The 17,408-nt window shown below is 43.7% G+C and overlaps 1 protein-coding gene across 1 annotated transcript in view; it reads right to left on the bottom strand.

Moving 5' to 3' along the window:
- The window catches only part of LOC144792162 (retinoic acid receptor responder protein 1-like), a 69,327-nt gene that overhangs the window by 14,549 nt on the left and 37,370 nt on the right, over positions 1–17,408 (bottom strand). Inside the window, exons 2-3 of the mRNA XM_078667055.1 lie at positions 11,077–11,139; positions 7,800–7,974 (exon numbers count right to left, since the gene is read on the bottom strand). Of these exons, the coding sequence (XP_078523181.1) occupies positions 7,800–7,974; positions 11,077–11,139 (238 nt within the window). The remainder of the gene's footprint in view (positions 1–7,799; positions 7,975–11,076; positions 11,140–17,408) is intronic.

Raw genomic sequence — 17,408 nt, 5'->3', positions numbered from 1 at the left:
CGACCCCTGACCCCAAAGGTGGCTACATAGTGCCAGGAACAGAGGGGCAACTAATCCTTATAGAGATTGGCTGGTTGGCACTCCGCTTTCTTTGTTTTGTGTCAATTTTATATTGCACTAATCGCGAATAATATAAATGAAGTAGAATTAGCTCGAATATGACCCTCCATGGCAATGGAGGTAAATAAAAAATGCTTTTAAATGTATGTTGTGTGTGTGTTTGTGGGTGAAAGTTTGTGGAATTATGCGATTGTGCAGTTGCTGCGTTTTTTGCATAATTATAGATTTGCCGCATTTGCTACCAAATCCATCATCTGCTGTATAATCTGCAGATTTTAGCAACAAAAATAGTTTCTAACTCTAATTGTTCAAAAGTTAGTAAAAACGCAGCAACACGTGTTGTAGCACCGTCGAAGTCCCTTTGCAAAGGTGGAATGGTCACCTTTCCGTTTAATATTGCCTATATTTGGGTGTTAAACTGGTACTAAAGAGGTGCAACTAAAGCCCAGACAGTGATAACAAGTTAAAAATTGACAAAATAAAGAAGTAATACTATCACAAAATGTACCACATAATTTGCCTTTTCTTGCGGCATAATTTACTTAACCCTGCCCCATAATTTGGCCCCCCAATGCTGCATAAATCCAGTGGCCCTGACTATAGCTATACCCTTCCACTACAAAAGCCCATGCCTAGGCAATTTCTATAACATTCCCCACATCGGATGTGCGCTGTCCTATGCAGCAGCGCCATGTGTGAAATGGTTAGAGAAATGAAAAAAAAATTCTAACTTTGTGCAAGGAAGTGATCGTTTTTTATGCAAAACCCAGTCTGACTATCATGGTAGACGGCCTTTGCATCAAAAACTATGGATGGCTGCACTGATAGCTCCAAGTAACGTCACCATCACGCGAAATTGTACAAAGCAGCACAAAGAGCAATTCCCACTCAGAAGGGAAGCATCATTGGCTCTGGAAAGTAAATACCCTTCCACAACTTTACCACACTTTGCGTCAGCACAAAGTCTTGTGTTATCAGCCCCCAGATTTTTTTTAAAGAATTAGGAACACTAGATTGCCAGATAGCTGAGCTGTTCTGCCAGAACTTAACAGCATATTATTATTTTAGCATGTATGTTTGCCATGCTATATCTGTCAGGTGGAAATACATCACTGGTACTAAAGCGCTTTTTTCAACCAATATACGGAAATAGCTCGGTGGGTTATTGCGCCTACTGCGGAGACGTGCATATCGCTAGACCAGTGATTCAAACTCCCTCGGAACTGGCTAGAAGAGGCATTCTTCAGGTTTGGGGCTGTGTACCTGCTTCAAACAGACTCGCATTGCTCCATGAGAATATGCTCTGAATCGCCAGCTCACAGACCCCCTGACCCTCCTGCCGCTCACCCACACCATCAAACTGCAATATGACGTCATATGACCAAAACCCCATCCTATAGGTATTCATTTTCACTGCTACTATTCTCTGCCATCCTAAGATTTCTCTACGAACCTCTTCCCGCGTCTGAATGTCTCGTCCTGGGCTAAAATGTCTATTAAGCACCAACACAACCCAGCAAAAGCATAACCAAGATGTATTGTCTACTGTAACCATCTACCCCTTATCTTCTTTCACACACATTGCCTACTTATGCTTTGAAACGATTCTGTTTCCTTCTCCTATGCCTTCAACTTGACCGCCACCCGCGCTCCTCTTTTCCCACTTCTCACGCCTTTTTGGTATACTTTTGTTATGTGTGCTTGCAAATGCATGACTCGAAATGGCGGACAGATGTTCATGCCTATACAATTCCCAAGAATGCCAACGTGCGTCATTTTTGGAAGACGGATGGAATAAAACGGTTCTGCGCTTTTTTTAATATCCTCCTCTCTCCCTGCCCCTCTTAACACAGGCTGTCCTTATCTTACTCTTCCAAAAACCATCACGTCCTTACCCCACGCTCTCAATCTTAAAGTTTATCCTTTCTCTTTTGCTCCTTCTGCCCTCCTCTGTCTTCTGAGATGTGCACTGAAGCTGAGAAAAACATCATAGTGTGCTATATCACAAGCCAACCATAAATTGACTCATACGTTGGGTACATCCATGTTTGACACTTTGTAACCCACTAGCGCCAACCCATATCTTTTGAAGGTGGGCTAGTGCGCAGCACTACACTGAGTAGGTTGCGGTGTGTGCTATGTAGGTGCTCCATGGTTAATGCTGTTAGAGTGGGTTGGCTGGGACCGAGTGTCTGTGTACCCACCTTCCATATGCGGGGTTCGCTGCTCCCCTCCCCTTCCCCAGACCCCGTGAAATGCGAAGGAAAGCTTTCTTCATCCTGCATTCTGCCTAATGATGGCCATGGGGAAAACTGCCTTTTGCAGTTGTAGCAGGTGGGGGAGGGACTTTCTGTGCAGGTGTATGCTGAAAATGTGTCTTTAATGACCAGACCTGGATGGGCCGCGCTGCCTCTAATGCTTACTAAGTGCACTTACAGAGCTCACACAGGCACCACAGCCAGGTCTGCAGTAAGCCAGAGGCCTGTAATCCCCAGGCTCTTCCACCCCAGGCCAGTCTGAATCTAATGACAGAGCTCTAAAATGCTTGGCCTTTGATATCTGGGCCTGGAATGGCCTGTCCCCGGTAACCCTGAGGTTGGCTCTACCCGTACTAGTAATAACCGGGACAAAACTGTACCCGTAACCTGGACTCTGTGGTCCTCTAAACCAACCTACCGAGCCAGCCTGGCTCTAGTCACCAGGTGCTCGCGCTCTCCCTGCGTTAATATCCAGGATAGTCCCAGCCTGCCACTTGTGACCCGGAGCTCAGTGCAGCCCTCCCCGTACCTTCAATGTCGTCGACTGGCCCGGCCTGCCTGTAGGCCTTTGTGGCACCGCTCAAAGCACCGAGGTCTGACCTGACCCTGCATGTCTCTAGCGACCGGGAGCTCTGCACTCCTTACTTTAACATCCAGGACTAACGCACCGAGGCCCCCACCCGCGTAGCTAGGGGGGTGCGGTGGGGGCGGTCCGCCCCAGGCGGCCCTATTGTGAGGGCTGCGGCCGCGCTGCACTGGCCTCTATAATTTATTTGGGGACACTGACTGACACTACTGTCAGTCAGTGTACCCAAATAAATTATAAAGGCAGCCGCAACAGGCCAGTGCAGCGCGGCCGCCGTATAAAGGGAAAGCGCGGCGCAGCAGCAACGCACGTTCACGTGGACGCACTGCCTGCAGTCTGAATCATTGCCCTGAGGGGGTGGGATCACTGCAGGAAACAGAACTTCAAAATCGCGACCGCGAGGTCAAAGCTGGGGACCTCCGACCATTTAGAGTGTGTGTGAAAGGAGCGCGAGGGCAATCAAGACACGAGCTGGAGCTGGACTCAAACGGTGAGAACCTTTTTCTTGCTATTAAAAAACACTCTGCATAAAAACTTAATTGAAGAAGCAATAAATGAGATGGGCATATAGCTGTGTAGTTCGATTCTGTTGCTTTTTTTTTATTTAAAGAAATGGGAGTATAATAGATATTGACGAAGATGGAAGAAAATTAGCAGTGCCACAATTATTACAAATATTTGTTACAGCAGAGCCAAAATGTCCAAACTACATCTAAAAATATCTCAAGGAACGCCAGATGGGCTCTAATGAATAGCAAATGAAACGTCATCAATATCAAGTTGATCTTTATGGTCTGCATCTGGACTACATGTAGTGTAATGAAACACAGATAAGATTGTTTTAGCGGTAGATCGACTGAAAATGAGATACTCAATGTGAGCCCTGAATATGGGTGCTTATGAGCGTTGCAATGCTATTTCTGATTTTAATCAAATTGACCTTCTCCCAAAAATATTTTAGATTATGATTGTCAAACGTGGCATCAGCCAGTCCCAGCGCATAATTTGGAGTTCCCTCCTTCTATTTTATTTTTAGTTTCTTTTTTTTTAGTTTACTTTTCTTCTACTTTTCAAATTGGCAATATACAACTTTGTGCCAGGTAAGACCTATTCTCCGATTCTTAGCCAATGCTGCAGACAGTCCCCTGTTGGCATCAGAACAAGAAGCATCATACCACAGTGGAGCTCGTGCAGGTGTACTTACTCCAGGTTTTGACATCGCAATTAATGCAAACACATACATTAATAAAGGACTCCAATGCTTGTGCTGGACTGACTGTCTCTGAAAGACGTCATAATGGTAATCAAATGTAATTTTATCAATGTTTTCAAGAACAAGTGTGCGTTAAATCGGTGCCATGCTAGTAGCTGCCTATTATTTTGTACAACAGGCTGGTAAATATATAGAGCATGTTTGCTAACTAGAGGTGGGGTGGGGGACAACAATGACAAAGTGACCAGATTGTGGTCCATATAGTTTCATCCATAATGGTCATACATACAAAATTGGTTCAAGAGGCCATGCGACATAAAGATGTAATCAACCATCAAGGCGCAGCCATGCCCCAAAAAAAGTAGGTAATGAAACTGCTGTAGGGGAATTATTTTCATCCGTATTAAATAAATCATAATTGGAAATAAAGTTACCTAACATTACTTACCTGGAATCAGCAAATACAAAAGGACGTAGCTAGGGGGGTGCGGTGGGGGCGGTCCGCCCCAGGCGGCACTATTTTGTGGACGGGGGCTGTCTAGCCCTGGACTGTGTCATGTATGTGCATGTAACTTGCATGATCCAGGTAACTATTAGCGGTGATACTACGTGTCTCTCGGACCTCTTTCAGGTGCTCGCCGTCCTTTTTCCCCAGCACCCCCCGCCAGGGGGCGGCAATTTGAAGGCTAGCCCCGGGCGCCACAAGCTCTAGCTACGCCTGCCCCTGTGACCTGGAACTCGCTTCCTCTCTTGCATTTAATATCAAAGACTAGCACCAAAGCGTAGTCTCGTGGCCACTTCGTTCTATCCATGGGGCTGTGCAGCTCTAGCGGGCGTAGCAGCAGGAACTCTGGCTGCACACAACTCACCACAGCTGCTGCGCCCACGGTCCCTTTCAGACTCGTGCATGCACCGGCGTTGGCCGCTTTTCTCACCTGCTGCTGCGGTGGGCAGTGCTGCCGTCCTCGTAACTGCTGCTGCAGAGACAGCGCCTCCCCCACCCTGAAGACGCGCAATCGCGGCTTGCGCAGGCGCGGAGCCATCTGCGCACGCCATAATTAATAACGAACTTACCATTTAAACGGCGGACGGTTTAATTATTTAGGAGGCCGGGCGTGCAGTGCATCACCATTTTATTAGTGAGGGGGCCCCTGGAGTATGCCCCCCCTGCAACACGGCCCGGGGCTTCGGGGCCTCCTGTGTCTTTCGCACCATTAATTTCCTCTGCTGAGTGAAGGGGCTGGGCCTGGGGCTGGGGCTCTGGAGCGATGGGGCCCCTGGAGCATGTGGCCCCCCCGCAACGCGGGGGCTGCGGGGGCCTGTGTTACGCCCCTGCTGCAGTCCAAACCGTGAAGGTACTGGGGTTTATGCACACAGGGGGGTACAACATGTGCCCCCCCTGCATGCACCCCATGGTGCAGGGGCACAAGGGACCGTCTAGGGCTCCCTTTTTTCCTCACCGCACCACTTTTCATAGCGGTTGCACTGCAATGAAAAATGTGGCGGTTAGGAAACTCATAATATATTTTGCGGGGACGCAGCAGCCCACCAAGGATATGGTGGCCTCATGACTGCTGCCCTACTGCCAGGGATCTCAGATCCCTGGCGATCGCGGTGGTCCCAGGGTGGCACAACTGCCTTGGTCATAATAGGGCAGTAAGAAGACCACCACCGCCGTACCCTCGCGAGTCTGGCAGTCCGTGATACTATGCTGTATACAATATTTTATGTTAATGGAAATCAGCAATTAAATGATCCTGAACAGAGGTTATCCTATTTCATGCAAAATATCCACTAGTGTGCCTACACTGAACCCCTGCCACTCTGCTTTGAGGATTTGATTTAGGTCAAGGATAAGTTGAATAATCTAGCAGTAGGCACTGACAGTCAAATTTCACTGACTATTATTGTGTCTACCATAAAGCAGAGAAATCTTCAGCGGCAAAGGTGGATGAAATGCTAGCCTTTTACCACAGAGGAATACAAATGGTCTATGATGATGGGCTTTCGGATAAACAGCAAATTCAAATACTGCATCTGTCTTCTCAGTAGCTTATGCAAGAATGAGTTGATCAAAATATACACACTGTGAAATCCAAACATGTCTTACAAGGGAGATTTCAACATCATAGTTTATTGACCTTTATTTCAATTTAAATAATTTGTTTTGGTCATAAGACTTGCAGCCTTTGTTGCGACATAGCAAGGAATTCAGTTTGTCATGGACCTTAATTCCATCAAGCACAAATGTAGAACACTTCTTTGTATTGTTAATGCTTGAAGTCATCTTTGAACCAGGCATTTGCATATGTTATGCTAACCCAGGCCTTTGTTGTTTGACAGGGGGCCAACCCTCTAAATTCTTTGTGAACAAATTTCACTTCCATCCTGCATATTGGCAGCTGGTGAAAGATTTGTAATAGGGGCACTCACAAAGGCACGTTGTTGAGGTTCCTTTACCAGGATCTGTCCCTCTGTAACCTTTTGGAAAGGGGGACCTGTTGGGGTTTGCCAGGCATTGTAAAGTAGATCTGGCTCTAGGTTGATGATGACAGCATCTGCTAGTCCATAATACTTATAAATAATTATTGAAAACGAGAATAAATCTAGTTAAAAGTCAACTTCATATGTGGGGGATGTGCAAGATTTGCAGCCAATGTAATCCATGACTTTGATCCATCTCTTTATGTAGGGGATGGAAGGATCATCTACCCAGGTCTGGAGGTCATTCATAAAGTAGGAAGTTGTCGACAGTGAGGCAGGTAATGGTATACAGCAATAGCTTTTGCTCTGCTATTGTTTGAACAAATATATCTACTACTACGATAGTCGTATTTCGTTTGTCGTATCACAACCAAGTTAATGCAGTCACATCTTCTGCTTTCTTCATTCTCAAAACTATAAAGACGGTTCTACGTTTCCTTCCCTCTCAGCTACAAAAACCAGTAGTCACCTCCTTAGTTCTATTGAAAATCAACTACTGCAATGGCCTGTACCTGAATGTACAGCAGCAGGCTCTTAATAAATTACAGACTCTGTAGATTGCTGCATCACGTCTGGCTCTCAAGATTCCGCAACATCACTCGGTTTCCCAAGCGATCGAATCTCTTCATTGGCTTCCGATTAGATCCTGAATCATCTTTAAAGCACTTTGTCTTGTTTACAAAGCACTTCATGAACAAACCCGGCATTCCTGAGGAATGCCTTTCTTGGTTATGTACCATATCTACTTGGAGAGGCAGAGGATTGGTCTTTGGGGCAATTAAAGCCTGGAATGCCCTTCCCTTATACATTAAAGCCATTCCCAATCTGCTTGCCTTCAGGAAATCTTTTAAAACTTGTCTTTTTTCTTTTTGATCTTTTTTCTTCTACTCCCTCCTTGTACATTCCTCAGCTAACGCCAAGGCGCCCCATGGTATGCAAGCGCTCTACAAGATTCATAAATATAACATAACAATAGCTTACACACCACCTTTTTGGCTCCTTTTACATGACTCATTCCTATTGCCTAAGAGAACGCTCATAATATGAATAAAAATTCACACCAAAACAGCAAAATCGATACAAACATTTTTACATTGCCCATATAGAAGTTAGGATTTTTTTTTAGTGCAAGTATGATTCTCACAACAGAATTAAGGAACAGAATAAAGGCTACTGATATGCAATACTAGTTCAGTACCTGGAATTTCATTTGCAGTGATTGGCTTGCTCTGATCTTTAATTTCTTTGTACAAATTGTAATCATCTTCATTAACTTGTTTCTGGCTTTTGTTGTTTGTACAGTTTACACTTACAGCTGGGCGCTGTTTGTGAGACTGGAAGAACACAGTGCCAAAGCACGTTCCAACCTTTCGCTGGAAAACAAAAAAAACGTAGCAACGTAAATTGTTTAGTTAGTCACTGTACTGATGAATGCAAGATTCCGGTCAACTGTGTCAAAGCAAACAATGGTTTAGATTTCAGGTTCAGCGTTTCAGCACTGTTTGTACAAACAGGCCCTTCTTCACGTACTGAAGATTCCAATGAAGGCGAAAGACGCAAGCTGAGACGAGTAAGTGCCCACCCTCCAGCAGCACTAATGCTGTTAGTGGTCGTGCTGTCTTCCACCCTTCCAAGAACCAAAGCTATTTTCATGAGACTGAGAAGCATACAACGCTAGCTGTTTTGCTATGGGGACCATAGCCCTAAGTAAAATTTAATTTTGTCATGATCCACAATATTTGCTAAAGTGAAAAATCAGGTTTTGTGCATATAATTTATTCTATTCTGCCTTTGGATGATTTTAGAGAGAGCTTTGTTTTTCCTGAGGTCATACTAATGGTAATATACCGTATTTTCTGGCGTATAAGACGACTTTGTAACCCATGAAAATCTGCTCAAAAGTCAGAGGTCGTCTTATACGCCGAGGGTCATCTTACATCAAGGCAAGTATAGCCCAAATGCTATATTTTAACAGGAAAAGTAGGGGGTCGTCTTATACGCCCAGTCGTCTTATACGCCGGAAATTTTGTTAGCGGCCAATAAAGAGGATGGTTTCCATTCAGGGCTTGAGGTGGCTTCAGTCACTTGAAACCCTGAGGTGGAAAAGATAACCATTATTTAAAACTACCTAACTATAATTTTATTTTATGCATAGTCCCGGAAACCTCTTCCACTGTGCAGCTAATCATTAGAATCCACTAGGGGCGGAAACAGTATGAATGTGGGGATCCTTCCCTTGTTCGCCTCCCTCCCCTAAGATCAGCCGCGGCCCGTGCAGGTAAGAATGGTGGAGCTGTGGGGGCGGATTGCGACAGATGATAACGAGGGAAATCATAAATGTAATTATTTATTTAATTTTCCCTCCTGTTTGACTGTCGAATCCTCCCCAACCCGGCCCCACAGCACCACCGCTCTTACCTGCACGGGCCACGGCTGCCTAAGATTACTTTAAAATTGCTGTTCTTCTACCACCCACCCATTCAGCCCCTTTTAAATACCTTATTCTTCCCCAGCCTCAGAGACCATACCTGGCTTCCACGTCCCTACCACATCTTTTTTTGTTGTTGCAGTTTTATATAGCGCTAATTTGACCAGAAGTATCCGAGTACTTTACATGAGCACCAGTTGCATTACAGACGGACACATTCATTTCAAGGCACGGGGAGATTACGTGATTTTCCCAGAATCACAGGATGCTTGAGCCTCCCGCCGGCTCGAACCTGGTTCCCCATCTTCAAAGTCAGCTGCTCTAACCCTTAAGCCACATCCTCTCCCTTGCCCATTTTAATATTTTTAAAAAACACACCCTCCCTTTGCCAAATTCACCATTTAATTTTAGTTTTTTTAAATTGTGTCCTACCATTCGGATATCTCCCTCCTCCACCGGTGCCAATATTTTTTTTTAAAGAATACCTGGAGTTGTGCAACCCTCCTGCTCCACCCTCTTTCTTTCCCTCGCCTTTCACCATTTAAAAATAAATGCCTGGTCTTAAGCCACTCCCCCACAGCACACTCTGCAGCTTTCGCCTTGACCCAAACCCGTACTCTCTATTCGCCATTGCAGTAGATAGCTCACACTGCATGGACAGACTCTCTCAGTGATGCTTTGAATTCCCTCTCAGCGCAGGTCTGTTGCATCCTGTGTCTGACAGGGAAGAAGGCGGGTCTGCCTGCATTCTCCGCCCCTCTTGGGTGTCTGGAGGCCTATTTGAGGCGCGTGAGACCATCAGCCTCGGTAGCACTTCTTTGTTTGAAGCACTAGGGAAGTGAGCAATTCCACCACTGATGCAACATCATAGCAGCCATAAAATGTATTTAGAATCTGGGATTCATGCTAATGGATCTCTGTGATATCCATATATAACAATTTCATAGACTATAATGTCACACTAAGACCCCCTAGTTGCATCCCAGAAAAACAGGTTTATTCTTACAATTTATACACAAGGGGAGAAACTGGGTACTATGAGGTTTCTACAATTTACCTTCATCTATACAATTTCTATCAAGGAATTGCATAGAAAATAGGCATACATTCTATAAAGTTTTTTCAGCAAACCTGAGTACATGTATCTAAATATTCATGTTTAAAGTCACATAATAACAGAATAAGATCATCCCATTGAACTAATATGTTTCAGTTGCACAGTGGTTCCTGTTTCAATCTATTTGCCATTATGTATCTGAATAATTCCTATATCTGCCTCTAAAGTAAGCAAAGCAAATCATTTTTAAATTAGACCAAAGTCATATATAGCAGATATTCCCAGTCTGTGAATTCTATTCATACAACTTTAGACATTGCCTCTCTTGAAGGCAGGTTTTCCAAGTGCTGTGCTACATCATCCAATGGATATTCCTACCTTTGATATAATTACAGTCAGAAAAGTTTGAGGTGGAAAATGCCTCTACAAATGTATGCTCTTACAGAAATGACCAATGAGTTTCTGATAACCAGGGACAGCTATGCAACAACCAGTAGTTACCATTACCAACTTATCCATTACACTGAGGAATGACTACAACATGGAGACAGGTACCCACTACCTATACAAAATTAAAATAAACTCCTACCCCTCCAGCTTTGCCCATAAAGAGACAACTCAACCCACCGCCCTGTAATTCCTGTGTCTGGTTGGGAGTCCCAGCTCTCTGTGAAAGTTCCATGAACCCTGCCTAAAAGAAATCAGTTAAGAAAAAAAACAAAAATAAAATGCAAAAAGTAGCTTAAAAACAAGCGTTTCCTTCAGTCATCTCTGATTTAGAAAAAAAGATCCCCACTTTTCCCCTCAAATAACATATACAAGTAGCAAGAAGAATGACATATGTAAAAAATAAAACTTTCAATGAGGTAGAAAAGAACCTGGGGAAGAGAATTTCTTATTCTGGATATGCTTGGTTGTGCTGCTCTTTTAAAAGAAATAATAACTGGTGAATACATTACCCTTCGGCCGCAAATTTATGTTCATACTTACACCGGTTTTAAAATCATCTGTTGTAAACTCAATGTAGTACTTGTGGCCAATTCCTGAAACACCCTGAAACAGAGAGACACAGTGTAAACATAATATGTTAAGATTTCTGGCAAAGAAGATGAACTTCTAAAAATAATAAAGCTCTAATATTATGCGAATTTCTTTCAGTTTAAAGGTTGTAAATATATTCTTGTCATCTTACATTGTGTAAGGAAGAAAGAAAAGGCCCATCACACAATTTTTGAATCAAAAGTACAATTCTGAAGCACGTTGAGATATAAATGTAAGGCAATAATGCCTTGTCGTGCCAGACTTTCAGCTCTCTGGACACTGATGCTGAACACATCTATTTTGGGATATAAAAAAGTGGCTGCATCTCACCTTTATCTGTTTATCAGAGTATTTCATGACAAAGGAATAAATACCCAGTGGATTTGCTTGCACAATTGTTTGATTGACTGTGTTCAACCACACTAAATTAGTTCACTCGAACTCCAAAAGTAGGCACAGATGTTTAAACAGTTTCATTCTCTGCTGCTTTGCAAAAAAATGTGTTTATGTGTGTTTTTCCCAACTTGGCAAGATGTTTAAACATTCCGAGGTATGGTTAGCGTCAAATTAACCAGCGGTAGTTGCTCAAGCATGATGCATTGAGGAAGTTGCACAAGGCTTTGGCACAGCCATTCTGTGAAACTAATCTTTATTTTTCTAATGTTCATTTGTTTCTGCCTTGGAATAATGGGAGAGGTCATGAAACGAAGTTCAGCATGGTCTGGAAATCGAGGTTTACGGACAATGGTGCACTGTTTTGGCAGATAACTCGGGGCCATGTTCCCTGGAAATTTGGAAATCAGCCACAGTTACTTGTGTTGGAAGAGCTCAGGCACCCTTTTAAAATAAGTTTATTTTTCCCTTTTGAACTTTAGCTGATTCAGAAACCAGTCGTGTATTTTTTTTTACTGTGTCTGCATGACAGTTTCAGATCTGCAAAAACAGTTTCCTGGAGCGAATAGGAGAAGTTGAATTTTCCTCTGTTTCCACTGAAATCTGAAGATCAGCAAATAACGTTTAACTGGAACCTCAAAGGTTCATTCACTCACTCAGTTTCTTAATGTGAATACATGCCTGCATGTGCTGATAAATGCGTGTCACTGTGGCTTCAAATTTAAATCCTGTCCGTCCAAAAGGGATGGGCCACCACCAGTACCCGTGACTTATTGTGGGGGATTTCACAATTTCCCAGAGTCCGATTACGGTAATCTGAAATACATGCCTTTTGCCAATTTTTATACACATTAATACACGTTCCAGTGAACTCAAAAAAGGATGTGACTATTTTATTCTGGTCATCTCACAAACCAAGGCTCATAAAAAGGCTTGAAATCCATTATCACCATGGGCCAGAACTTTGCACCGGTGCATATTAGTTTTGCAACAACATTTCGCATGATTGAGTGGTGTAAAAGCCTCTTTTGATCAACCAATCCGAACACAAATGATATTTTTTGCGTTGGTTGGTTATTGCAAAACTGCACTCAGGGACGGCTCCTCCATGTGGGTGTAGGACCGTCGCCCCACTGCTTTCTCGCAGTGCGAGAAGCAGTAACATTAAATAGTATAAATATATAAATACCATTTTATGTTATTGCTTCTCGCAGTGCGAGAAAGAAGAATGGTTTGATTTGGGGGGGGGGGGGGGATGGGCAGTTTTGCAACAGGGCAGGGGAGGAGTGGCTTGCCCAATGTTTCGAGCCCTAACTGTTTGGTCAGCCCTCTGGGGCCGACCAAACCAGTCATGCACACTCTGACATTTTCTTCACGTAGGCTGCGTGCAGCCTACACTGAGAAAATGGCCTCCCCATAGACACCTGTGCGGTCAGCTTCTCAGCCAATCACAACACTGCCATTGGAGCGTTGTGATTGGCTTTGGGGAGGGGAGGGAGGCTACTTGCTTCTTGCAGCTGCGAGGAGCAGAGACAACGTGGGACCGGATCGGTCCGGCTAAGTTAAGCTATTTTTATTAAAATTAAACTTCACCGCATGACCCCCCGCCACCTCACCCGTGAGTTATGCTGTCTGCGACTGACTGCACTACCCCTGTCGAATGATATGTAATTAGTCCCACAGAATAAAGAATAACACATTAACACAAAGGGCCTCATTTACTACATATTGACACACAGCTGCGAAGGAAGCCTTCCTGCTGCGCTGCTGTGCATCAAAATAAAAGGGCAGGAATGCACCTCATCCACAAGATACAGAGCATTCCTGTCCATCTTCTCTACGCCGGCGCAAAAACAGCAGCTGTGCGCCAACGCAGACGACATTGTGTCATGTTGCAAGGGTGCCTGTGTTGTGGGGATGATTGTTTTTGTGCAGGAAGGGACACCATCGTGCATAAAAACTAATCATTGATGACATTTTGCTCTTTTTATGCATGCTACAGAATGCAGCACGCATGGAAAGAGGAAGAAACAAGGAGAAATAAAAGTGTTTCTCCTCGTTGCGCCACTTCTATGCCTCCCTAGGGAGGCATAGAATTCTGGTGCATTCCCACTTTTATAAAAAATTGCAATTCTGAGAATGTGCCCATGGATGTTGCATAGGAACACCCACAGCAACACTCATGGAATGCCCCTTTCACACAGAGTAAAGCATGAAAGGGCCCCATATTTACAAGGCCATGAAAAGTCATGCAGGATGACTTTACGTGGCCTTGTAAATATGGACAAGCCTATTGCGTTGCCGGTGTGTCAAAAAAAGTGACACATCGGCAGCGCAATGGGTTTGTAAATGAGGCCCAAAGTACAGTACAAAGGAGTGCATCAGTGGAAGTATGCATTTTTAGAGACCACCTCCTTGCAACCTGTGGTTGAGCACAGAAACTGTGATCAAACTGCCCATCTGTGATCATGCAGAAATGAGCTCAGCCACCTCAAAGATATTCAAATGCCTTGGCCCAAGCATCGGGTGCCCTTTATTAAAGATGGAGGCCAGCTACCTCCCCTCTTGCTCCCTAGTCCATAGTTGGTGTAATAATCTAACAACTGCCATAACTAGCATCAGACGGACACTTCATTCAATGGAAATCTTAAATAGTAGGTAAGATCAAAATGATATTGTGAATAAAGAATAGAATGTCGTCAAAGGAACATAGCTTAGTTAGCAGCCCAATGTTCAAGTGGCCCAACTCTCAAAGATATTGCTATGACCAACTCCGATTTACACTTGTAGTACTCATTGCTTAATCCTAAATTCCAATAGCAGGACAGCGGTATGCCTGGAACTCCAGAGTAAGCTATTAGTAATACAAGAGTAATATAGTGATATACAACAGTGATATACAATGGTGATATAGGGTTGGCAGTGAAAAGGAACTTTAATGGTTTATTCAAGGAATGCATAACAATGATATGCGGGCGATACTCAGCTAGTGGTGGCCCTAAACCAACTTCACACCAAGCTCAATAACCTAAGAGATTGCCTAGAAGCAGTTACCTCATGGATGACATTGTCTTGTCTCAAGCTAAACAGAGACAAGACCAAGCTGATGCTCCTAGGTAACTCCCCTAATCCCACTATGGACTCCCTGTGGCCTACTTGTCTTGGACCTGCCCCAATACCCAAGGACACAATTAAGAGCCTGGGCATCGGGTTGGATAAGTCATTTAATTTTAACTACCAAGCAGCTAAACTTTCAGCCACCTGCTTCGGTATACTTAGGCTCATCCGGAAAATCCTTCCCTTACTACCCTTCAAGGCTAGGCAGACTATGATCCAGGGTCTCATTCTGTCACACCTGGACTTTGGGAATGCTCTTTACCTAGGGGCCCCCAGGCCACCCTATGCAAGCTCCAGGTCATCCAGAACTGTGCAGCACGAACCCTCCTACAGATCCCTCGTCGCCTCACTGTCAAAACCGAACTTAAGAATCTTCATTGGCTCCCAGTCAGGGAAAGAATTGAATTCAAGGGCCTGTGTATCGCTCACCGAGCCTTCTGGAAAACGGGCCCCATCATTAATCATCCTCTGATCACCCCATACCACCCCAATAGACAGATCAGATCAGCTTCTTCCTTCCTCGTTACAGTACCCAGGATCAAGAGAGCCTGATGTGGGGGCAGTTCGTTCTCCTACATCTCGGCCAAACTCTGGAACTCCCTTCCCCTCCACCTGCGATCAGAGCCCAATCTACTATCTTTCCGCAAACAGCTAAAAGCCTTTCTGTTTAACAAATCAGACTAGGTCCCTATTGTTCATCCACACGTGTTTGTCCGTAGAGCTAGGACGCCTCAGGGTAGCTATCGTGATATACAAATGATCTTTTCATTTAATTTCATTCAATGATGATAAATTGGCAACGCATACCTATCAGTTGGATTAGCCACTGCAATATAAATAAAATAACAGTCCTCCCCAAGTTTCTTTGTTTGTTTCGTTCTAGTACTTTGTTAATCCCAAGGTAATAATTTTGAAGCTTGGAAATGGCCATAGTAAATTTAATCTGAAATTATAAAAACCCTAGGCAAGCCATCAGGTTTCGGAAATTGCCACTGTCTAAAAGAGGTTGGATGCAACCAGATTTTTGCTTTTGTTTTTTGTGCTGCCCTGATGATGAGGGTGGCAATTTTAATTAATTGTGATAATTTTGATAATGGAGTGCCCGCTATTTATCATATCGGCTTAGGCAAAAATAAACCTGGTAGCCTTATTAGACGTATAGATCTTAACTTTTTCAAAAGGGTTAATTAAGTTCAAGATACTGTAGGCCGGTTTAAAGATTTGGCAAGCCTGGAACAAGGTATGTATGATATCACCTCTGACATGGCATACTCCACTTTGGGGTGAATCTTACCTTACAGATGTATTTCGAAAAACAATGTGCAGTTTATGAATTTGTAAGGGTGTCGACACAATCGGAAAATTGTATAATAAGTATATCGTTTGTGTGTTCAGTGATTTACGAGCAAAATAAGAACAGCCACGCTTATGCTTTTAAATTACCTTCAAATCAGAGATTTGTTTACATAAAACAAATATCTTGATCTGAATAGGCATGTATTAATAGAAATGGTGGATAGACTAGGATTGAACCATGGGGCCTTATATCAAATATTTCATGCAAGACTGAATGATGGCTTTAATCTTTTATCAACTAGATGGTCAAAAAGGTTTCATTCAGAAGTAAAACAAGATACTCTATTTTGATCTGTTAAACTAAGACATGGGGTATTTAAAGCAGCAAATTGAAAGTTACAGAATATACAGGAATCTACGTAAACTATAGTACATGCCTTTGTATAATTGGAAGTGCTGCAATCACTTTGTTCTAGAGGTCGGCTTGAAATACTAGTAATAGACAATTGCTTGTAAACTAATGCCTTTAAAGATTTCTCGGCTGCGTTTACCAAACAAAATTAGAATATGTGGGGCGGGGTATGGGGGTCACTATAAGAGCAAGGCCCTCCAGACTGAGGAAATGAGTTTCCTTGAAAGGCCTATTATCAGGTGCGCCACATGGGTTGGGTCCGGTTTTGGGCCCCTGGGGGCCCTTTTTGTTACAGGGCCGTTTTTGTAGCATAGTTGCAAAATCGGCCCTCTACCAAAATCGGCCGAAAAACGGCCCCGGCAAGGAGCTCAGCGGCACCTCCAACCCCCCCGAGTGGGGAGGGGTGGGGGGGGCGGCCGAGCAATTTGCCAGGGTCGGTTGTGGTTCTCAGTCCGGCCTTGCCTGTTATGCCTCCCTGCGTTCGCCTCTACAGAGGTAGTACATAGCGAGGATGGGCTGCAGTACCTAGCCGATATAACCGCATTCCACCTTTTGTTGCTCTGGCATGCTATCTGGACCAAAGAAGAAACTCGTTTTACTAAGTCAATTATAGAAGATTGTTTGTCTCTGGAGAAAGAACTGTGCATCCCCTGGCTACATTAATTCCATCTGTATTGAGTTATTCAAGAGCCAAACCTGCCTATTCCCCAATCAAGATTAGCACTCTCCAAATGGTCTATTCAAGATATTTTTATGTATTACAAAAGGGAAGCCAGGATGAGAAGAGAGGGAGGGAACCCAACTGTTGCACTTTATTTCTCACTTGCATTGAAGTAGGGCTATTAAAGTTATTCAACCCATATTTTAAATTTATTGCATCGTTTTTTATTAACAAGATTTAGATTCGGAATTCTCCACTATTTAGTTGCCTTTCCCTATATGAAAACTTGCCCACCTGACACAATCTCATGTCCTTGTGACGGCCGAATCAAACAAAGCACCATGCACTTTATACTGTTCTGTGTCTTTTATACCAATTGTAGGTGTTACTATTAAAAATCAC

The sequence above is a fragment of the Lissotriton helveticus genome, chromosome 11 (assembly GCF_964261635.1).
Source record: "Lissotriton helveticus chromosome 11, aLisHel1.1, whole genome shotgun sequence".
Taxonomy (NCBI): domain Eukaryota; kingdom Metazoa; phylum Chordata; class Amphibia; order Caudata; family Salamandridae; genus Lissotriton; species Lissotriton helveticus.
The sequence above is the reverse complement of the archived record's forward strand: the minus strand, read 5'-3'. Positions and strand labels throughout refer to the sequence as shown.